Source organism: Vulpes lagopus, chromosome 3 (assembly GCF_018345385.1).
Source record: "Vulpes lagopus strain Blue_001 chromosome 3, ASM1834538v1, whole genome shotgun sequence".
NCBI lineage: Eukaryota > Metazoa > Chordata > Mammalia > Carnivora > Canidae > Vulpes > Vulpes lagopus.
Window position 1 is genome coordinate 114986483 of NC_054826.1, and position 23310 is coordinate 115009792.

Genomic DNA, 23310 nt, shown 5'->3' on the forward strand with positions numbered 1-23310 from the left:
TACAATTTTCAGGCAAGCACAGCTCTCTTTTCCTCCTGCACTGAGGTTAATGTGAGGATAACGTGAGGCTAGAGCAGCCAGGGGCATGCGGAGAAAGCCTAGTGCCCCCATCTCAGAAAAAGGCAGAGCTCAGAAGGGGATGGAGAGTACCTGGATCCAACTGTACCAGGATTCCCTGGACATCTCACTTAACACTGACACAGTAAATTTTTTTAGCTGTATTCCTTTCTCTCGCAAGCCAAAGAACCCGGACAAGTAGGCAATGGGCCCATGGCCATTGGGATCTGAATGGCCTCCATTGGATCTGAAAGCAGGTCTCCTTAGCTCCAAGAAGCTCCGAGATTTCCTGGGATTCATCCCAATGCTTAACTCAGGAGCCATCCCCTGTGTCCTAAGTCTCAGATGGCAGCTGAGTTCTGACATTTTTAATGCCTTTCACCTTTGCTCTCATTAAATGGTGTTGGGAGGGGGTAAGGTGCAATGAACATAAATAAATAAAGGTGATTATTTAAGTAAATCCAGTTTAATTAAACAACTCCAGATTATTTCAGGGCGTACTCCTGTTATGAAACAAAACAAAGCTTCCAGAGGCCTGGATGAATTCCCAGCAGTTGAGGAGGGTACCCCGTGGTCCTGCCGCCTGGCTTCCCTGCAGCTAGAAGCCTCTATTCAAGGCCCAACTCTGCCAAAGCTGTGTGACCCTGGGCAAGCGGCCCAAGCCAGCTCTGCCTGGGTTTCCTTATCTGAAAAATGGGGAAGATAATAGTGTACATTTTATAAGATTAACATGAGGAGGGGCAGCCCGGGTGGCTCAGCGGTTTAGTGCCACCTTTGGTCCAGGGTGTGATCGTGGAGACCCAAGATCGAGTCCCACGTCCGGCTCCCTACATGGAGCCTGCTTCTCCCTCTGTCTGTGTCTCTGCCTCTCTCTCTCTATCTCTCATGAATAAATAAATAAAATCTTAAAAAAAAAAAAAAAGATTAACAAGAGGAGTGAGCATGTGTAACGTGATTAGCCCAGTGCCTGCACACAGCAAGTCCTCCGGAAGAAGACTTGTTATTTAGGACAATAAATTGTTATTCCCAAGGCCGGCTTCCCCCGCATTCAGACCTCAGGCCACATGTCAGCCCTCAGGGAGCCTCGGGCTTCCAGGGGGCAGCCCCCACTTCTCAGCCTTCTCGCTGCCCAGCACAGCATCGTTTCTTGCGAGCATTGGATCCTTTCTCTTTTGGTTTCCTTTTTCAGAAAGGCTGGAGGCTCTCCCAAGGCAGAGACCTCGGCTGACCCCCTGGGCTGCTGCGCCCCCAGCTCCCAGCCTGGCACGTAGTAGGTGCTTAGGCAATCCGGGGCGTGGACGAGGGCCGGGCGCCGCGCCTGCCTGCCACGCCACCAACGCCACGACCCGCTGGGCGGGGGCGGGGGCGGGGGCGGGGGCGGGGAGGGACGCCCGGGGCGAGCTCCTCTCCTCTTCCTTTTCAACTTCCCAGCGTAACTTTCTGCGAGCCGGACTCCCCGGGCGGCCACCGCCCCGGAATCGGGGCCTTCCGAGGCCTGCCCTCGGGGAGGAGGGGAGAGGGGCGGCCCGCGAGGAGCCAGTTCCGAGCGCGCCCTGAAGTCCCTCCCGCCGCCCCGCGTCGCCGTAAGGCGGAGGCCGGGGAGGGGGCCCCGCCGCCCGGCGCCTCGGCGCGCGCCGCCAGACTCCGGCATTTCCTCCCCGCTGGCTGGCGCGGCCTCGCCTCCCCTCGGAAGAGGGGGCTCCGGGGGCCGAGCAGCGGGCAGAGCGCGCCGGGGAGCCCCGGAGCGCCGGCCGGGGTAGGAGGCGGGCCGGGCCGGGCCGGGCGGGGCCGGGCGGGGCGGGGAGCCGGGCGCCGAGGGCCGAGGGCCGAGGGCCGAGGGCCGCCGCGCGGGACGGAGCGCGCCGCCGGCGCAGGGCGCGGCCCGGGGCCCGGGAGCGCAGGGCGGGCCGCGGCTGCAGGGGACGCCCGAGCTGGGAGAGGAGGCCGCGCTGGAGGGCGCCTTCCCCCGGCCGTGCGAGGGGGCGGCCGCCGCGGAGGCCACGGACACCGGGGCCGCGGGGCCGCCGGGGCGCTGCCCGCATGCTGGGCCGGGGGCGCCGCCGGGGCTCGCGGCCCGGGCCGCACGGACGCCGCTGCCCCGCGCGCCCGCGATGTCGGTGCACTACACCCTCAACCTGCGCGTCTTCTGGCCCCTGGTGACCGGCCTCTGCACGGCCCTGGTGTGCCTGTACCACGTCCTCCGGGGAAGCGGGGGCGCCCGCGCGCAGCCCCCCGACGGCGCGGACGGCGGCTTCCCGCTGCTCAGGGTGGCCGCGCTGCTCCTCCTCGGCTACGTCCTCCTGCGCTGTCGCCACGCCGTCCGGCAGCGCTTCCTGCCGGGGGCCCCTCGCCTGGGGGGCCACTCCACCTTCTCGCCGAGGCACCTCCGAGAGCCGAGCCTGGGCATCTTGCTGGAGAGCTACTACGAGCACGAGGTGCGCCTGTCCCCGCACGTGCTGGGCCACAGCAAGGCGCACGTGAGCCGGATCGTGGGCGAGCTGGTGCGCGCTGGCCGCGCCCGCGGGTCCCCGGGCCCCATCCCCGGCGGGGCGCTGGCGCTGGCCTTCCGCGGAGACTTCATCCAGGTGGGCAGCGCCTACGAGCAGCATAAAATCCGGCGGCCCGACGGTTTCGACGTGCTGGTGCCGCTGCGCCTGCCGCCGCCGGTGGCGCTGGAGCCGCGGAGCCTGGGCGCGGAGGCGGCGCTCGCCCCGGCCTTTCTCGGCTGCTTCGTGTGCGCGCTCAGGGCGCCGCCGGGGGCCCCCGCGAGCCGGTGGCTCCGGGACTGCAGGCCCTTCGCCGACGGCTTCTGCGTGGACGTGCTCGGGCGGCGGCACCTCTCCGCCTCGCTGGTGCTGCGCTGGTTCCAGGCGCACCTGCAGCGCTCCCTGGCCACCGTGCGCTACAGCCTGGAGGGGCGTTGTCGGGTCAGCCTGACCCCCGGCGGCCTGGAGCAGCCTCCCACCCTGCACATCCTGCCTTGCCGCACCGACTACGGCTGCTGCCGCCTCTCCATGGCGGTGCGTCTCATCCCCGCTGTGCACGTGGGCGATGGCGTTTTCCTGGTGGCGCCACCACCGTCACCGTCCCCCTCGCTCGTCGGGCCCCTGCCGGAGCTCCCGGGAGGCCTGCGCACGGACGCGCTGTGGGGCGTGAACACCGCCCGCCAGGAGCAGAAGCTGCTGAGCTGGCTGCAGGAACGGGCCCCTCCAGGTGCCTGCTACCTCAAGTGCCTGCAGCTGCTTAAAGCTCTGCGAGACCTGGGCGCCCGCGGGCTGGACCCGACGGCCGCCACCCAGTGGGGACGCATCCTGTCCTCGTATGTGCTCAAGACGGCGCTGCTGGCGGTGCTGCTGCGTGAGGGGGCTCCGGGTCAAGGCTGGGACGAGACACACCTGTGCGAGCGGTTGGGAGAATTAGTGCAGTTCCTCCGGGACTGCCTGCTGCGGCACCACACGCTCTTCCACTGCGTCCTGGGCCCTGGAGGGGCAGCGGCCGAGGTCGGCCCGCTGCCCAAGGTGCTGCGGGAAGCTGCCCCAGTCGACCTCCTGGCAGCGTTCGACAGGCACGCCCGGGAACTTGCGGCGGCGCGATTGCTGTCCACATGGCGAAGGCTGCCCCAGCTTCTCCGGGTCTACGGGGGTCCTCGCTACCTGGACATGTGCCCTCAACCCGGGAGTCAGCGCACGCAGGGCTTCCCTGAAGATCAGCCCTAAACCTGGACAGTGCGCCGCCAGGCCTAATGCTCCTATAGCCTCTCCCACCGCGTAGGGTGGGGAGGGCGATGAAGCCAGTTTAATTCAAGGAAATGAGGTGCCAAGGGTGTTGGAAAATTCGGAGGGTGACATTTGGGGGCTTAAATGTCACCCCAGGCTCTGCAATCCAGTCTAGTTATGGCGTCTTCTTCACACCCACCAGCATGTCCTGAGCAAGCTACAGAAAGACCTCAAACACCAGCAGGGGAGAGTTGGTTCAAAATGTTGGTTTGTGTGGAATGATTCTGTAGAAGGATCCAGCTTCTAGGGAAACCCAATAAAGGAAGCAAGAACTAGCTACAGAGAAAGTTCCTTTGTCAGGTTTCGAGACCCAGATCTCTGCCCCCCACCCCCCAAAGAAGCTAATGGGTTTTTTTGTTGTTGTTCTAACTGCCTGCTATATTTTGGGCTCCTGATTGTCTTTTAAAAAATCTGAATCTTTGTCTACAACTGGAATTTAAGTTCTATTCTAGGGGCTCATATTGTGAGGAACAGTTTCCACTATTCACATTGATATTAATGTGTTTCTTAAATGGTGCAATCAGGGCTGCTTGACAGGATTGCAAAGAATTAAGTCACAGGTGTTGAGAGGCAGTGAAGAGTTGGTTAGAGAAACTTCCAGAGCAGATAGCACTTTATTTTGATCAGTCCTTTCATTTTGTGGTAATTGCCAGGGCCAAGTGTTGCATCCCAAAGGGAGACCAGTTACGTTTGTTATTAAGAAATGTGCAGTCTTAAAAAGCAGGCTTGCTTAACCTGCCTGCAGGCACACACTGGGATATGTACCAGTCAACACCCATTCGTAGCAGAAGAGCCCACGGGGAACCAGGTAGGGTGCAAAGTAGCAAAAGAGAACATGTTTAGGACAACACTGGCCAGGACTCAGAACATGTTGGGTTTTGAGAAAGATGCATATCAGTGTTTGCCTATCAAGGTGACTCATCAGAGCTTGCTGCTGGCTGGAGACAGATACGGTGTTGTTTGAAGCCTTTTGAACAAACTCTTCTGCATGGAAATTTCTTTCTGCGCTTCATGGGATAATGAGGAAATGCCTGCTGTAGTGTCTAGCATGGAGTTAGCTCTCTCGGCCACTGCTCAGTGATGGTGAGTGGTTACCACGTTTCTCTCCCATTGCCCTTGGCAGCCTGTAAGCGATCCTAAGGCCAGCTCGGAGGAGCAATTGATTCAGCCCAGGTCTTGTAAGGCATTTCCCATAGAACTCAGGATCTTGGGCTCCATGCTCTCTGACCATCCGGTCAGCAGTCAGTCAAGGAGAGCGAGCGAGTGAGGGGGAGGAGGGGCGCGGTGACAGCTTTTGCCAGCAGTGTGCTGGTTTTTTCTCTTTGGACATACATATCCCCAACTCAGCTTAGGTTTAGGTTCAGAGTAGTCCCATCATCTGCTTGCCTAATAGAAAATGCAACCACTCCCACCCAGTGTTAGACTTTGAGACTTTAAAAAAATCTTTTTTGGCAAAGACATGTATTTCCTTGACTCTTAAAGGTAAAACTTGGAAGACAGAAGTAGCCACCTGGATAGGGCCATGGTTTAACTTCTGAGTTATTTTGAGGGAATTCTTTAAACTTTCTTTCGGGGATCTACCTGGCCACTGCAGGAAACCATTGGGAATAAATGATTTGCAGGGAATCCTTAGGAGGGCTGCACAGACTTCTTACATCCTTTGCAACCTTGGACTGTAAGAGAAACCATTGCAAATGTCATGCCTTCTCTTTGAAGTTGTTCTGAGGACAGTTCCTCTTGATATCATAAAGGTCATTCCCAGCTTTTAAGGTCAGCGGTAGGTCATAAGGTACAGAGTTCAAGCAAAGGGATTGGTCTACCAGCTTCTGCAAAGATATAAACTGCATGGTGTTTCTTAAAATTACTTTTTAAAACAGATGAGAAGAGTAAGTAGATCTTTATATACATATATATACATATATAAATATATATTTATAATGTTTCCATATCAGCCACAGTTCCCCCTGTAGTCATTAAGTCTACTGAAGCGGGAGCAGCAAGGCTATTGGAGGAATTATAAAGCTTTAAAAGCTGAACTTTCCAAATGTCTCCAGCTCAGCTGATAGGTTCCTTTTTTTTTTTTTTTTTTTTTTTTTAAATCTTACTCATCTTTTGAAGTTTAAATCTGGTAACATTCTGTTCTTGTAGTGGTTTTGTTATGTTTTTTCAGGTTAATTACCCAAAGCCTCATCCATCCTCAAGAATTTAAAATTTTATTATTATGTTTTAATTAGTGGGGCATTGTGTTTGTGAATTTTTAAAATATTAATGTCTTATTTAAGGACCATGCTGAGCGATTGTTCTCTGTACATGGCAACCAAAACTCAGAGATTTCGATCAATTTTGATCAATGTTTAGCGATCCCAAACATGTACTGTGTACAAATGAAATAATAAGGCGTATTAGCCAGGTGTGATGGCTGCCCCGAGGCACTTAAACTAAGCTAAATTCTGTATTTTATCAGGGCTCCATCACATCCTTGATCTGAAATGTACACATTTTTGGTGTATACTTGGTACTAGGAGATTCATGTATGCAAATATTCTTATTCAAGAAACTGCAAAATTGCTCATGTTAAAAAAAAAAAAAAAGATTAATTGTCCAGCCAGTGCCCGAAGAAAAGTTTTGGGGAGGACAATTCCGCCCTTTTGCCCCAAGACACCCTTCCATTATTCCCACTGACCTACCAGTCTTGGGAGTCATCTTGGAAGGCTCGTGGGCTGAGAAAAGCTGTTTTTTTGCAACAGGAGATGGAAGAAGCTATAAGAAGGGAGATTAGGAACAAGGGAACCAAAAGAAATCTGAAGAATTCAGGAGGGAGGCCTTCAGAGGGAAGCGAGGGAAGAGACAAAGGAAAGGAGAGCCCAGGAGTGGAAATCACATGTGGGTGCAAGAGGTTTGGGTAGGAAAGGCATTTTTAGGTATGTGCTATTTCAAAGCAGGGGTCGCAAACTCAGCAGCCTGCAGAAGCAAGGCAGGGAGATCTTTATGGGAAGGGGTGGGTGGGTGGTGGGGACTGTGCCCATTCTTAAGTGGGGCAGCCATTCAGTGTTCAGCTCTGTGCTGGGAAAAGGGGAGGGAGAGAGGGACCAGAAATCAGGATTTCTTTTTTTTTTTTTTTAAATGAAACGTACTCATTTTTAAACAAACTAATGTTAAATTGTCCCAAACGCCACATGGGCCAAATAGAACAGTTGCTTGAGCCTGGCGCCACCAGTTTGCGACCCCTGCCATATACAGTTGACCCTCCAAGTATGTCTAAAGTTATATTTATTGTTATGGTGATGTTGTTATATATAGTTGGGGGTGTGATATTTCAAGTCCTTATTGCTCAGAGCTAAGCTTTATTGTAGAAACAAACCAAAAAAAAAAAAAAAAAAATTTAACAAGGCCACAGATAACACTTAACTCACAATTCCCAGAAGGACCCTCGAATCTGGAGCTGTTCTTGTCCAGCCACATCCTCCAAGCAAACCACTGGGGGCGGATTCTTGGCATTTCCTTCCTGGTGAGTTGAGGCTCAACTCCTCTGGCTCTGTCCGAGTTCACAGATGAGTAATCAGGAAGGATTGCAGAATAACTTGTTTCTTTTTTATTTGTATTATTTGTTCTTATTTTTAAATTATTATTATTTTTTTTAGTAGTATCCCAAGCTGTGGCTTAGCGGTGACAGTTGCTGGCCGTGGACCCCAGGAAACCAGTGCTGGGTCTTCAGGCCAACCTTCTTGGGTTTGCTGCCATTCTGCCATTCCCACTGCCAAGAACACTGTTTTGATCAGATGTTTCCACCCCTTTCTGGGATGGCTCCCACCAAAACTGACATCCTACCGTTCCAAAGGAATTAACCTAACCTGCTTCCATAGCATGTCTTTTACCCCCATTAACATTTCCAGTGAGCCTTGAGAGGGAAGGAAGTTCAGTGTTATCATCTTGGTGTTTGTTAATTTTTTTTTTTTTAAATCTCACGTCTATTACTTAGACACTACTGTTTATTTTCGTTTATACCTACATAGCACATGATTTGATGGGAATTTAGCAAGTATAAGGTGGGAGAGGGCGAAGATAATATGCAATCATCTATACAGTGTTAATAGACTAAAAAACTTATGTGTAATCTGGTTTTTAAAGTGTCAGATATTCAGGAATATTTTTAGCACCTTTTGCTTAAAAAAAAAAATGTGCCTTGACTCAGTGACTTGACTTTAAAACATTCCTTTTATTTTATTGTTATTTTAAATATGTACTCTGACCCCCAGCTGTGTATTATGAAGCAGTCTGTCGGCTGCAGTCATAGTATATGGTTTGTTCCAATAACAGAGACCAAAGGGTTAATCAGATATGATCCCGCTGCTACAGTCGTGTGATTACAAGGAGTTTTAGATCACACCAAATTTCCATGGCCCGCACAGTTGAGGCCAGACATTTGTTTTCTATTTCAGGTTGGAGTAAATTTGCACTTTTAATCTTTTGGGTCTTTGGGGGGGCCTTGTTCTTTGATACTTTGCTTTGTTAATAAAAGAACTTGTAGAAATCTCTGGACTGAATGTCAGATTTGGGGAGGGTCCCCTCTTCTTCAAGGGCACCTGTGGACGCACTGGCTTATGATTCCTGACACAAGCTCACCAGCTTCCAGCATCTGGGTCTATGAGTCTTTTCTTGCTCAGTGACACTGGAATGATTGCACAGAGTTGGCAAGGTACACAGGTGGGCAAGAATGTTAGTTCCTAGCTCTATAGGTTTGTAGCCTGGGGGTCCGGCCTTCAAGTCTTTTTCTTTGCCTAGAACCTTCTGCCTGGCTCCCACACACACACACACACACACACCCCATAACATAATTCAAGTTGTGGCCTGTGGCTAATTTATTGCTCAAGAATTTTGCTGCGAAATCTCTTAGGCCCTTGGGCCCTCTCCAAATGGTAAACATTTGCTAATTGTGAAAAACCACCGGGCTTAGTGAAAGATGGAATCTTGGAGATGCTAAGACTCCTCAAAGTCTTGGAGCCAGGTGAACGTTTCGAGAACCTGCAGCCACAGGCTGATTAAACAGTAGTTGTGGGGGATACTTACCCATGGAAGATGCAGTAGGTGTGTTTGGTACAGTTTCCAACTGTAGTTGTTGAGTGGTTCCTGTCCCCAGTATTAGGATACATATAGAAGTGACCCCAGGCAGGTGGGGTCTCTCTCCCAGGAGCTCGCAAACCACTAGTGAGAGGTCGGCAGTTCCGTTGTTTCCATGCAGTGTGGTGGGTGGTGGTGAGGAAGGGCTGTGGAAACACAGAAGAGGGGTACCTCGTGCATTTCAGGGGTTTCACGGAGGGCTGCTTGGAAGAAGGGACATCGAAGCTGAGATCTAGAGGTAGGGAGGAATTTGCTCAGTGAAGGGAGGTGGGCAGGAGACCAAGGTATCAAGGACAGAGAGGAGCAGAGCATTTCAGTTTGGCTGGAAGGTGGTTGGGGGGCGGGAGGGCGGAGGCTCCAGTGGCAAAAGGTAAGTGGGAGGGGGAGGAAGGCGCCAGGATACAGGGGTCTTGAAGCCAGAGCTTCTCACACTGGAGTGTACAAATCACGGGGGAGTCTGGCTGGAGTGCAAATTCTAATTCAGCAGGTCTGAGCTGGGACCTGAGATCCTGCTCTCCTAACGAGCCCCCACGTGACGGTGACGCCGCTGGCCCCGGGGCCACACTTTGATCACAGGGTCATACACCACGATAAAGGTTTGGACGATCCCCGGAGATACTGGTGAGCCGCTTTCGGCAAGGAATGGCAGGGTCAAGTTTCAGCATTTCAGTTTGGCTCACTCTGGCTTCGAGGTGGAGAAGGGATTAAAGGGGGGGGGGAGGCAATTTATTTATTTTTTGTAAATAAAATTTTACAGCCATGCCCCTTTGTTTATATACGATCCTTGGCTGAAGTCAACCTACCCTGGCAGAGCTGAATAATTGCAACACGATCCTGAAAACATTTACTCTCTGGTTCTTTACAGAAAAAAATCGGTTGGAAGTAATCAGACTAGGACATCTCCAGATGAAGTAATCAGACTGGGATGTCTTCAGATGTCGCAGCAATCCAGGCCTGGGCAGGGGGCCCGAGGTGGGGACAGAAACAAGTGGCCCGAAAGACACAATAGTGTCCTGGCTAGGGCCGGGACTTTTGACACCAAGAGATTTGTCTTCAAGTCCTGGGTCCTGCATTCCTCATCTGTGTGTCTCTCTACAAATTACCTGATCCTCTTGGAACCTTGATTCCCTCATCTATAAAATGGGATTAATAGTAGAAACTCCCTCAAAGGAGTTAGTGAGGATTTAGTGAGATTGTGTTTAAGGTTTTTAACCACTGGAAATGGGCAGTCAGTAGAGACATAATTATTGGGGTTTTTTTTTTTTTTTTTGAGACATAATTATTGGAATAGAAGTTTGATTTAGTCTGCTTCTCTAAACTCTTCCCTCTGTTCCTTTTGCTGCTCATTCTCTCTCCACTGGAGGGTGTGTTTCCCTTTTATCCACTCAACCATCTCTCCAGCTCCTCCAGTTTTGTTCATCTCTTTTCTTCATGTCCACGGTGATCTACTCAATGAAAAGCTCCCACTCTGGGAACTCTGGTGGTCTGGTTACTAAAACCGTTCCCCGTCTTCCTTCTCTTCCCATACCAATGCCTTTGCGGTCTCTCCCATCAAGAAGGGGAGCCTTTTTCACTCACCTGTGAAACTGAAATGACTTTGTGACTTTTCTCTAGTCAATAGCATGTAGCGGAAGGGATGTGCTGGTTGCTGGCCTGGTCTGCCTCTGATTGTTCTCTTGCAGGCCTGCTGCCACTGTGGGAATAACTAGCCTGCTGGAGGATGCAAGCTCATGGGATCCGATCAGTCCTGTCACCCAATCTCATCACCAGCCACCTGTGGGACACACTCAAGAAGCCATCCCAGAATGACCTGACAACAAACTGAAACCCTTGAACAATCCAGCCAAGACCAGTCACACTTGGCCCAGATTAGGAGAAGGACTCAGCTGGCCTGTAGCCTCCAAGAAATAATAGACATTGTTTTAAGCCACTGAGTTAGTAAGTGATATCTTACTGGTTTGGAGGCTTAAAAACAATCAGGCATATGAGGGTGGCCACTGAAGTCCATACAGGCTGCCCTTGACTTCTATACATTTGACTTTCAAACGCCCAGACTTTGATACAAGTACTTGACTGACACCCCAAACCACTTGGCCCCAGGAATCTGGATTTCCCTCGTGAGCTGATGCAGTGCGGGGCTGGCCCACCACTCAGTGGTTCAGTTGGGCTGGTGTCACCATCTTTGTGCCATGTGTTGACACAGTTGTTAAACTATGTTCCTGCACTTGCCCTTCTCTTGTAAAAATAAACGGAGGCTGGGAAAACGAGAGTGCTGATTCAGGTGATAAAATGCCACAGGTCTCTAAGGTAATCCAACGGAGACGTGGATTCCATGTGCCCAGAGTGGCCGAGCTTCAGCTGTGATCACATGCCAGCTGCTGTTGAAGTGCTGGGTGGTGCGTTCAATTGTTAAGGAAAAGAACAACAGTGATGAAGGGCGTGTAGGAAACGGTATCCGTTAGGAATACATTTGTCGCCAACTTACAGAAACCTAACCTGTAGTGACTTAAGCAAACAAGAGTTTGGGATGTCTGGGTGGCTCAGTGGTTGAGCATGTGCCTTTGGCTCAGGGCATGATCTCCGGGCTCTGGGATCGAGTCCCGCATCGGGCTCCCTGCAGGGAGCCTGCTTCTCCCTCTGCCTGTGTCTCTGCCTCTCTCTGTGTGTCTCTCATGAATAAATAAATAAAATCTTACAAGAAAACCCCAAACAAATAGGGGCTTACTTTGCCGCATCAGCCAGAGCCGAGAGGTGGGCAGCCAGCAGTTCAGGGGTGAATTAGGGAATAGCAGAAGATGGTGTCAAAGAAGTAATTAGGGAATATATAATTTCATAATCCTATGATTTATACTTGCCTAAGTCCTTGCATAATAAATGCTCAGTAAATGTTAGAACTGAAGTCCCAGCTCCACCATTCAGTGGTTGTAATCTTTTGGGGCAAGTCAGTTTTCTGGACATTAATTTCCTCATTTGCCAAATAGGGGTGGGGTGGGTAATCCTGTCCTTTATAAGCTTGTTGGGAGCATCAAAGGGTAATGTGTGTGAAATTGAGAAATGCTACCCAAATTTTAGTGGTTGTCCCCGAAGTGGTGCTCCATCATCTTTGGAACAGTAGGAAAGTGAATCTATTTTTTTCCTTTTTTTGAAAGATTTATTTATTTGTCTATTTGAGGTGTGGGGGGAGGGGCAGGGGGGAAGGAAAAAAACAAGCAAACTCCGAATGGAGCCCCATATGGGGCTCGATTCCACGATCCTGAGATCAGGACCCAAGCTGAAACCAAGAGTCAAGCACTCAACCCATAAAGCCACCCAAGGTGAATCCGTTTCTTAAGGAGGGGTCACCCTCAGGCACTCTGCCCAAGACCTCCCCACCACCAAGCTTCCTGTCCTTCAGGTCTGTGAGTGAGCAGCAGTTGTGAATATTTGTTCCCAAGAGAGGGGACATCTAAAGAGAGGATCCACCATCCCCCATATCTCTTTCTTCCAAATTATATCATTTTCTTATAAGCTTTCTCTTTATTTCATTTCTCAAATGAAATTTCATTTCTGTTGCTTGGGTCCTGGGTGGAAAGTTTAAGCTCATGGTTCTCATCCTGGCTCTAAAATAATCCATGAGGGGCTTTGTAAAATTATCCACACACGACGGGGCACCTGGGTGGCTCAGTTGGTTAGGTGTCTGACCCTTGATTTTGGCTCAGGTCATGATCTCAGGGTCCTGAGATCAAGCCCTGCATCAGGCTCCATGTTGGGTGTGGAGCCTCCTTGGGATTCTCTCTCCCTCCCACCCCACCCCACACTTGCCTCTCTCTCTCTTTCTTAAAAAAAAAATAAATAAATAAAATAAAGTATCCACACTCAGGACTCCATCCTGGCCCAGTGAGGTCAGAAATTCAGGGAGTGGGATCCCTGGGTGGCTCAGCAGTTTAGCGCCTGCCTTTGGCCCATGGCGTGATCCTGGGGACCCGGGATCAGGTCCCACGTTGGGCTCCCCGCATGGAGCCTGCTTCTCCCTCTGCCTGTGTCTCTGCCTCTCTCTGTGTCTCTCATGAATAAATAAATTAAATCTTTAAAAAAAAAAAAGAAAAGAAAAGAAAGAAACTCAGGGAGTACAGTCCAGGTATGGGTGCTTTTTACAGCTCCCTGGATGATTCTAGAATGCACCCAGGGTCATGAACCACAGGGCCTTAGTCAGATGGCCCTGAGGTCAGAGAAGCTAGAACCACCATCTGGTATGTGTGAAGGATGCTTTGTGGCAGACAGACAGCTGAAGACGTGGTGGTGGAGGTGAAATGATAAGAGTGCAGAATGGAATTCTTCAGCTGAGAGACACAGGGCAAAATATCACTACTCGGGCATAGGATTTAATCCCACTGGCAATTCCTCTTTTCTCCAACCCCACGGAGATGGAAACAAAATGAAAAAATTAATTTCTAAAAGGCATTGGAGAATCATCCTGAAATTTCTCAGCAAAAAAAAAAAAAAAAAAAAAGCTTCTTTATTCAGAGGCACACTGGCCTTGTTCTTTTTGTCTTCTAGCCTAGAGAGGACACACGTCATATACAGCCTGTCTTTACAAAATGCTGTCTCCTTTCATGAATATTCAGTGGTTTTGCCCACAGTTTGTCTCAGCCTCCCTCCTCCCCCCACTACCATCTCCTGGGCAGTGACTTTGAGCTGGCACTTACAAAAAATTAAAGTCCATCAAGGCATCCTCCAATAAAGCTGGGTGTGTGTGGGAGAGGGGGGGTGGGGGGGAGATTTAGGAGTCCTACTGAATGCCAGACTCAAACTAAAAGCTTTTAATGACGTTATCTCATCAAAAGATCTCTTAACTTCACGGTTTATTTAATCATTGGTCTCCTCGAATTAGGAGCTAGGCCTCTGATGGGTGACTGTCGATCCTTATCAAAATAAAACCATTAAGACATATTTCAACCTTGGAGAACAATGGTGTGGCATTTGGAGATGGGGGTGCCCTTGGGGTTTTGCACAGTTAGAAAACCACAGGCTGAAAACACTGCTCTCTATCTTAAGCAAAGGATTTGTGATGATTGATGATTTTCCCCTCTGAGAAATACCTGGTTTCCAAAAGCACTCTAATTAGTAGGGATCTCCATTTTCCAAGTATCCAAAATGCATTTGGCTGTCCTGTCATTAAACCCAGACCCGTGTCCTAGCTGAGAAGTCTGAGCCCTTCCCAGGTCCAGGGGAGGCACGCCTGCCAGCCGAGTAACACTGTATTTCCTGCCCCGGTGCAGTCAGGCAGGATCAACTGACTGGTTCCCAGCAATGGGCAGGGGTCCTGCAGAGGTGCTAAAGGTCACACGTGAATATGGTGGCAGCACAAGATGGCAATTGAGTCAGTACCAAGAGCACAGCTGCCCTTGACAGTCACCTGACTCATACTGGCCTTTGCACGAGAGCAAAAGAAGCCTTTGTGATGTTAGCCTTGCAAACTGAAATGTTGGGACTCTTGGTGACAGCAGAGAAGCCGGGCCAAACGTAGTCCTGCCACAGGATGTAGAAGAGGGCTCCTATCATGACCCCTTTTGGGGAAATCCCATTGCAAGCCCCTCAGATTCTTGTGTTTGTACTAGATGGGGAGAAGATGCCCTCTTCAAGGACCCCAGGGACTTCCTTTATGAAATGCTCCATCTCTGTTCACTCACGCAGTAAATAATCCCCGAGTGCCACTTTGTGCCAGGGCCCGCACTGGCACTGGGGATTGATTGAGTGGTTAGCAAAACAGACTCTATCGCATTTTTGCCCGCAGCCTTCAGTGTGCTGGATGAGACAGGCGCTGGACAAACAAGCATGCCAATTAGTGCCCAATAACTAGTGGAGGTGAATGCTTTGCAGGAAGGAGGTTCCTGCGACTCTGTAAATCAGAACGGACGTTACAGCAACCCAGGGGGATTAGAGAAGGCCTCCCTGAAATTTTGAAGCCCAGCACCCTAACCATGAGGGTCTATCTCCGGGTGTCACCCTTGCAGAACACTTAACTGTGTGCAGAGCTCTGAGCCAGATGCTTGGCACACGCCGCCCTCACTTGACCAGTGCAACAGTCCTAGGAGGTGTCCCACTTTACAGGTGAGAAAACCGGGGACTCAGCAAAATGAGGCCACGTGCCCCACGTAGTAAGTGCAGACAGGGGTTCGAATCCACATCTGCTTGGCCACACCACTCCCACTCATTTCTGGCCCTTGCAAACTGAGCCAAGGAGCCTAGTCATGCAGGAAGTCCCCCCTCACGAGGCCCACAGTGGAAGATCAAAATGAAACCAGCCGGCAGATGTTTGCAAGTTGCCTGGAAAAGCCACCCACCATTGGGGAGGGGGTAGCTTTCTCCCCACTTCCCAAGCCCCTCCTTAAAAGCTCCAGTTTCCTTTTTCATTTTTACAGCGTCCCCTCCCCCACTCCCCAGAGGACTGACTTCTCCTTTCAGCAGACAGGAAGGCGTGGGCTGCTGGCCCTACAGTAGCCAGGCCACTGACAGGGGATGGCTTCCCTCCAAGCTTAACCCAGATGCAAATGATAGGGACATACCAGCTCTTTCTCCTCTTGGCTTCGTGCTGTGTTTCCCTTTCTCCCCAGAATAGAAGCAGGAAGGCCTTTGGGTAGCTGCAGGGAAGTGTTAGCAGATATGAGCCCATTGCCTTGTCTTACAGGAGGACTGAACTGATTCCACATATAGATGCATTTACACTCATTCTGACACATGCTTAGCATGCAGGCGTGCGTGGACACACGCGTGCACAGATATACCCGCTCTCACACTCTAACACACACGCTCATAGCTAACCCTTTAAGACACTCACTGGATTCCAGGCAGTTTTCTAGGTCTAGGCAAATGGATGCTGATCGCCAGTGGGCCAGATCCAGCCTGCCACCTGTTTGTGTAAATAAAGTTTTATTGGAACCCAGCCATGCGCATTCAGTAATGCAATATCCGTGGCTGCTTTTTACCACCCAGGTTGCGACAGTGACCACATGGCCTGCAAAATCTGAAATATTTACTACCTGGCCCTTTACAGGGAAAGTTTCCCAGCTCCTGTTCTAAGTAAAAACTCTACAAGGTATGACTGCTGCAGAGCTTATCACCTTAAAACTTAATGGCTTAGAAACAGCCACCACCATTATTATATTTTATGATTCTGTGTGTTAACTGAGCTCTGCTGGCAGTTCTGCTCCTTGTCATGTCAGCTAGGACCACAGTCCCTTACAGGAGGGCTCACTCCTAAAGGGGCCAGTTGGTGCTGCTGTGGGCTATGAGCTCAGCTGGCACCGAGGACAAACCACTGTGCCTTGGTTTCCCTCCACAGGGACTTACTTTCTGGCTCTGGCATCTCCTAGCTTGGCCGCTGGGTTCCAAGAGGTGGTGTTCCCCATTTGCAAATGCAGAAGAACTGCAGATCTTCGAAGGCCCAGATTCTACTGATCAGAACAAACCACACGCCCAGCCCAGGCTCATGGGGAAGTGACGCAGACTCCGCCTATCGGTGGCCAGACTGGCAAAGAATTTGCAGCCACCTTTAATCCACCAGAGTAAGTACCCTTTTTCATTTTAGACACAGGGACACCGAGGCACAGAATGGTTAAATAACCTGCCCAGCAACACCCAACTAGTGACACACACAACCTCATACACACTCATTCACACAAATATGCCCGTGCACATGCAGTCACACACTACACATATATCCATCACACACACATTCATAGTTCACATCCATATATACAGCGATATGGTCACATATTTACATTTTCATGTAGACCCCAAGTCCTCATGCTCATGCAAGGTTACATATATGCACATGCATATTTGCACATAAACGTTCACCTATGCATGCATACTCACACATGCACACACTCCAGGCATACACACCCTCACACACACACCCTCCACATCCACATGCATAATCACACGTATCCACATGCATGAACACACATATGTACAGCTTGATCCATCTCCACCGACCACAGTAATTTGCTTCAAGGATCCAGAAGCCTTTTCTTCCTCTTTTTTGAACAAGTAAGTCATTCTGAGGCCAGAAAACCCTCCTGCCTTCCTGCAATTGTGCAAAGCCTCTCTCTACACAAAGAGGTCCATAGACCTGGGACGCTGGATCCCTAGCCCCACTTAGAATGGCCACAGGGCGTGAGACCCACTCACCTTTGTTGACGTTAGATGTGAGAAACAGGGAAGTTAAGGACGTTGTCCGGGATCATACAGCAGAAGCTGCCAAGCTGGCTAACCTCCAGGCATTCATTCAGCTGGGCTGGGTGCCGGGGGCTCAGTGGTGCTCGACGAACGGCTGAGTCCTGAGCGCTTGTTCAGTAATGATTGTTTTTAAGAGACCTGACTCATTTAGAAGCAGTTTTAGGTTCACAGCAAAGTTGATTGGAAGGTACTGAGGTTTACCGTATACCCCCGGCCTCTGTACATGCATGGCCTTCCCCTTTCAACATCCTCCACCAAAGTGGTACATATGTTATAAGTGATGAGCCTACATCAATGCATCATAATTACCCAAAGTTCATGGCTTTTACCTCCAGGTTCATTTGTGAGTTTTACATTTTATGGTTTGGGATGGATGTATAATGACATGTATCCACCGTTATAGTATCATATAGAGTATTTTCACTCCCCTAAAAACCCTGTGCATCTGGTCTATTCATTCCCCCTTTCCCCATAACATCTGAGATCCACTGATCTTTTTATTTATTTATTTTAAAATATTTTTAAAAAGTAATCTCTACACCCAACATGGGGCTCGAACCTACCACCCCACAATCAAGCATCTCATGGTCTACCAGCCAGGAGCTCCAACTACTGATCTTTTTAATGTCTCTCTAGTTTTGCCTTTTCCAGAAGGTCATATAGTCAGAATCCTACAGTATGGGGTCCTTTTCAGACTGGCTTCTTCCACTTAGTAATATGCATTTAAGTTTCCTCCATGTCTTTTCATGGCTTGAGAGCTCGTTTCTTTTTAGTGCTGGATAATATCCAGTCATCTGGATACACCACAGCTCATTTATTCACTCACTTTACTGAAGGACATCTTGGTTGCTTCGGTATTCATTTTTATTCGTGACTGTAGAAAGCAGGTAGAACAGAAATGCTCCCCAAACCTTATGAATCACACACCAAGGATGTCAGACAGTGAGGATGTAGAAAAGAAATGTCCATCTTTCCTCCCTCATTTGGTCACCATCTATCCCAGCTATCTTCAGACCTAGCCAGGCATTACAGTGACATGGGGAGATTTTTAAAAATATTGCTGCCTGGGTCGCATTCAATTGGTCTGTGCTGGGGCCTGAGTGTCACGATTTTTTTTTTTTTAAGATACTCAAGTGATTCTAATGGAGGCTTTAAAAACCACTGGTCCACCAAAATCCCACTGTAGGTGGAAGGTTCTTCTGGTGGCTCTTGAGTAGAAGTTGAAGGTTGTCTGTTGGAAGTTTAAAACAAGTGGATCTGGGTTTGCCAATGCAGTGCTGTTTTGGCATATTTATTTCGATGAAATGTGAAGGCTCCAGCAGGACATGCTCTCTTCATTTGTCTGCTTTCAAACACCATCCTCTCTCACCTTCCACCAGCTGCTTCACACATTTAGTTACTGGCCTGGCACCTGGAGTCATTCGGTCTTACTGACCGTGGAACCTGGCTTTGGCCAAGGTGATCCATGTGTCTCAGTTTGTCCAAGGTTTTCCAAGCTCAGCACAGAAAACCCCATGTCCCAGGAGCCTTCCTCAATCCTGAGCAAACTGGACAGGTCATCACCCTATTTTGACACTTCTTTTTTTTTTTTTTTTTTTTAAAGATTTTGTTTATTCATGGGAGAGAAACAGAAAGAGGCAGAGACGTAGGCAGAAAGAGAAGCAGGCTCCCTATGGTGAGCCTGATGCAGGACTTGATCCCAGAACCCTGGGATCACCACCTGAGCCAAAGGTAAATGCTTGACCCCTGAGCCACCCAGGTGCCCCTATTTTGACCCTTCTTATTAGAAAGTGAAGACAGACCCACAAATCACTCTAAAACACCTGTTCTCAATGCCAGCTGCACATGAGAATCACCTGGGTAGTATTAATAACTACCCTTAGCAGGTCCCAGAATTACACTCCATCCCACTCTCAAGTGACTGTTACACCCCCAGAGATTCTGATGTCATTGATCCATGTGCATCTGGGGAATTGAGGATTTTTAAAAGCTCCCCCCAGTGATTCTAATGTGAAGGTAGAGGCAAAGAGCCTTGAGCAAGGTCAGAGAGAATTAGCTACCAGGGGGATTGCTCTGGAAAGGAGCAGATGAAGCAAGCCACCCAAATGAAGAGACATCACAGAAGAAACAATGCAATTTGACTTCAGAACTGTGAGTAAAATCCCTTTATCTCTCTGAGTTTCTTTCTTTCTTTTTTTTTTTTTTTTTAAGATTTTATTTATTTATTTGAGAGAGAGGGAGCATGTGCATGAGTGAGAGAGCAGAAGCAGGAGCAGGGGCAGGGGCAGAGGGAGAGAGAGAAGCAGGCTCCTGCTGAGCAGGGAGCCTGACTCAGGGCTCCATCCCAGGAACCTGAGATCATGACCTGAGCTAAAGGCAAACGTTTAACCACCTGAGCCACCCAGGCGCCCCTGAGCCTCAGTTCCTTGATCTATAAAATGGGAACCTCCCATAAAATAAAGCATGCAAGGTGTAGGCACGGAAAATGATTGATGCTCGTAGAATAATAACAACGTGCCATTTATCCAGTACCCAGAGTGTGCTAAATACTTTTCAGTCTCTGACTCATTTGGGCCTAGGAGGTAGCTAGTGTTCTTATTTCCACTCTAGACTCAGAATGGTCTGTAGTTGAAGGAACCACAGAAATACCCTGGTTCTGTTAAATTATTTTTGCAGAGAGCCAGGCCAAGATGCAAGTGACCCAGATAAATCAGAAACTGACCCTGGGAATCTAGAAGGATGCACGCTGGCCTTGGATTCATTTTTCAAAATGAAAATAGCTTTCTTGTTTGTGACCATAGATATCATAAAGATAAATAAAATAAAAAGTTCAAATAATGCAGAATCCTGTGAGAAAGAAGTGAAGATCTTCAGGGCCAAGCTTCTCCCATGACACCAGGAGTGGAAGAGAAGGGCTGCCCTAGGAAATCTCCACCCACCCACCCATCGGCCCCTTGCCCATCCTTTTAGGAAAAAAAACAACATCAGTTCCCATGACATCATCTCCCGCCTTGGAGCTGGCATGTTGGGGACAATGGCAGGATATGGAGTTCCAAAGAGTTCTGACATCAGCCTCATTGGAAAGAGCTCCTGGAGCTGGGACTTTCCCCTGATCAAGGCCTCTATGAGGGACCATTTCAGCTTGCACCCAGAGCTGTCCCCAGAGTGACTAATAATAATGATATTGATTGAACACTCACAATGTGTCAGACATCAGTCAGAGGGTGAATTAACTCATAAAATCCTTGTCTCCACCTAGCAGTTAGGTACCTTCTTATGGAAGAAGCAGCAGGCTCAGAGAGGCAGATAACTTGCCCAAGGTCACACAGCTGGTAAGCAGCAGAGTCAGGATGGGCACTGGTTCCAGAGCCATGTGCTCTGCATCAAGAAGGTGATGTGATAAAAAAAAAAAAAAAAAAGAAGAAGAAGAAGCTGATGTGATGCTCAGAAGAGCCATATGGGGCAGGTCTGTTTAGAATCCTTATCAGATAAATGACGAAATAGGGCTCTGAGAGGTGGAATGACTTACTCAGGGTCATAGAGCTAAGGAGCAGGAGTGCCAGGAAAGAAGTTCACCTGCCTTCAGAGCTGGTCCTTATTTTTTTTTTAATTTTGATTTTTTAAAAGATTTTATCTATTTATTCATGAGAGACACACACACACACATACACACACAGAGAGAGAGAGAGAGAGAGAGAGAGAGAGAGAGAGAGAGGCAGAGACATAGGCAGAAGGAGAAGCAGGCTCCCTGCAGGGAGTCCGTTGTGGGGCTTGATCCCAGGACCCCAGGATCACAACCTGAGCCAAAGGCAGATGCTCAACCGCAGAGCCACCCAGGTGTCTCCAGAGCTGGCTCTTAGAATCAGGTTTCCTTAACTCCAGCCCTTGAGGTACAACCTTTATGGTGCTTGCTACATCAGTGTACCTTATGAGTTTAATCTTTTTTATTAACGTTGACTTCTTTCTCTAGCCTTATTCCCAACAATATCTTTTAAATTGTTGCTTTAATGTGCTAGTTATATGTATTTTTCTAATACATTAAACAGCTACTAAAGTAAATCACAGGAGCACCTGGGTGGCATTGTCAGTCAAGAGTCTTGGTTTGGGACCAGGTCATGATCTCTGGGTTGTGGGATTGGGTCCTGCGTCAGGCTCCACGCTCTGCATAGAGTCCTGCTTGAGATTGAGATTCTCTCTCCCTCTTCCTCTGTTTGTGCTCTCTCTCTAATAAATCTTTAAAAAGATTAACCATCCGTATTACATCCCACCAATTATACCTGTACTCACTTAAAAAAAACACAAGAGTTTCTCTGACCAGACATGAATTCCACCTTCTTTAAGGAGTTTGCAGGGACAGCCGTTTTGGTCTATGAGGTGACCTTGAGGATGGAAGTCATGAACTGAGGATGGCTGAGCAGGAATAGAGAGTCTGGATCCCTGCTGACACTTGGAGATTCCATCCCAGTTCTGAGCTGATGATTCTCCAGAATCTATCTCCTTTCTTTCTTTTCTTTCTTTCTTTCTTTCAATTTTATTTATTTATTCATGAGAGACACAGAGAGAGAGGCAGAGACACAGGCAGAGGGAGAAGCAGGCTCCATGCACACGGAGCTGGACATGGGACTCGATCCTGAGTCTCCAGGATCAGGCCCTGGGCTGAAGGTGGCGCTAAACCGCTGAGCCACCGGGGCTGCCCTCCAGAATCTTTCTTATGTGTGACAGAAATAAACTTTTATCTTAGACTTGTTCTTTTGAAGTTTTGTTGTAAGCAGGAAAATTTACCCTAGCTGATTCAGCTGCTTACAAAAATGGGAAGATGTCCCATTCACATTCGAATGCAAATTGCTATTTTCACTTAAAAAATAAGATCTGGCTACACTGGGGCCCACATTCCCCAGTGGCAACCCTGGGGCTGGGACTGAGGAGGGGCTGTCGCCTTTATTCTCAGCTTGAGTGCCCGTCTCCAGTTCACACAGTCCTCACTAATCACAATGGACAATCCTCCCAATGCCCCCATCTATATTGCCTCCCTGCTCCTGTAGGTGTTTGAGTTTGTGAACCCTGTGTCTCAGAGCCTCAGTTTCCTCATTGGCAAAACTGGACTAACAGTAGAACCTCCCTCTTAGGCTTTGGGGCAGTGGGAAGTTTAGATATGTTACTAGATGTAAAGAGCTTTCCAAAGTGCTCTCCACCCGTCTCAGTAGTGACAGCCCTGCTCTTATTGGGACTGTTACCTTTCTTTTCAATATTGGAAGGAATTTGACTTTTTTGGTGGATGATCCAAAAGTGAAAGAAGAGAAAGCCGGGCACAGCCCAGGCTCCAGCAAGAGTTTCTCAGGTGTGATCATGCCTGAGGGTGACTTTTCTTGCTGGACCAGGGATAAATGCTACCATGGTTATTTCCTCTCTCTCTCTTTTAAAGGGTGAGCAGCTCATCACTTTCACAGAGGATGGGGCTGCCTATGATCTTCTTCAGGCACTTTCCAGCTTCTTCTCTGGCATCCCCCTGCAAGGTCTGGGGACCTGCCATGCCTGGGCTCTGCCAGCACTCCTCCATCAGCCTGGGGCTGAGGCAAGGCAGCCAATGCAGTGAAGAGGGGGGATTCCGGGTTAGCCCACAGCACAGGGGAGAGTGGATTTTTTCCCTTTGCCCCCATCCAAGGCTGGTACCTCCCAAGAAAGGTCACATAAAAGGGGGGAAGGAGACAGACACACATTGTGCATACTGAGGTCTGGGGGGATAGGCTGGCAGGGGTCACCCTTAGCATGTGCAGGGGTGCTGCACTCGCTTCCACTCTGAAGGCTGCCTCCTGACCTGCAGCTCAGGCCCAAGGGCCCTTAGTCAGCCCTGGTGGGACACTCCATGCACATGCAGGAGAGCAGAAAGTGCTGGAGAGTTAGAGCCCTCAGGGCAACCCTCGGGCACTTGGGATCCGATCCTAGCTCTTTGATTCACAAGCTGTGTGATCTTCAGCAAGTTACCTAACATCTCTGAGCTCCAGTCGGCTATCCCAGCATCACCCTGGTGACTAGTCCTGTCCATGTCTCCTTAGGCCATGGGCAGGGGTTTCTCGAGCACATCTCCCGGGTCCAGATGTGCTGAGTTACCCAGTGTGGGCAATCCTAGTGTTACAGAGGG

At 49.5% G+C, this 23310-nt stretch overlaps 1 protein-coding gene and 1 long non-coding RNA gene across 2 annotated transcripts; one reads left to right on the forward strand and one right to left on the reverse strand.

Moving 5' to 3' along the window:
- Positions 1 to 2041: 2041 nt before the first annotated feature.
- ITPRIPL2 (ITPRIP like 2) lies at positions 2042 to 8364 on the forward strand. The gene has a single exon (XM_041750103.1). The coding sequence runs from the start codon at positions 2169 to 2171 to the stop codon at positions 3771 to 3773; it is 1605 nt and encodes a 534-aa protein (XP_041606037.1). The 5' UTR covers positions 2042 to 2168; the 3' UTR covers positions 3774 to 8364.
- A 385-nt stretch (positions 8365 to 8749) lies between these two features.
- Positions 8750 to 16335, reverse strand: LOC121487959. The gene is made up of 4 exons (XR_005986949.1): positions 16281 to 16335; positions 15769 to 15840; positions 15497 to 15571; positions 8750 to 9097 (listed from the first exon to the last, which is right to left on the reverse strand). It is a non-coding gene; the product is annotated as an uncharacterized LOC121487959 (long non-coding RNA).
- Positions 16336 to 23310: the final 6975 nt, after the last annotated feature.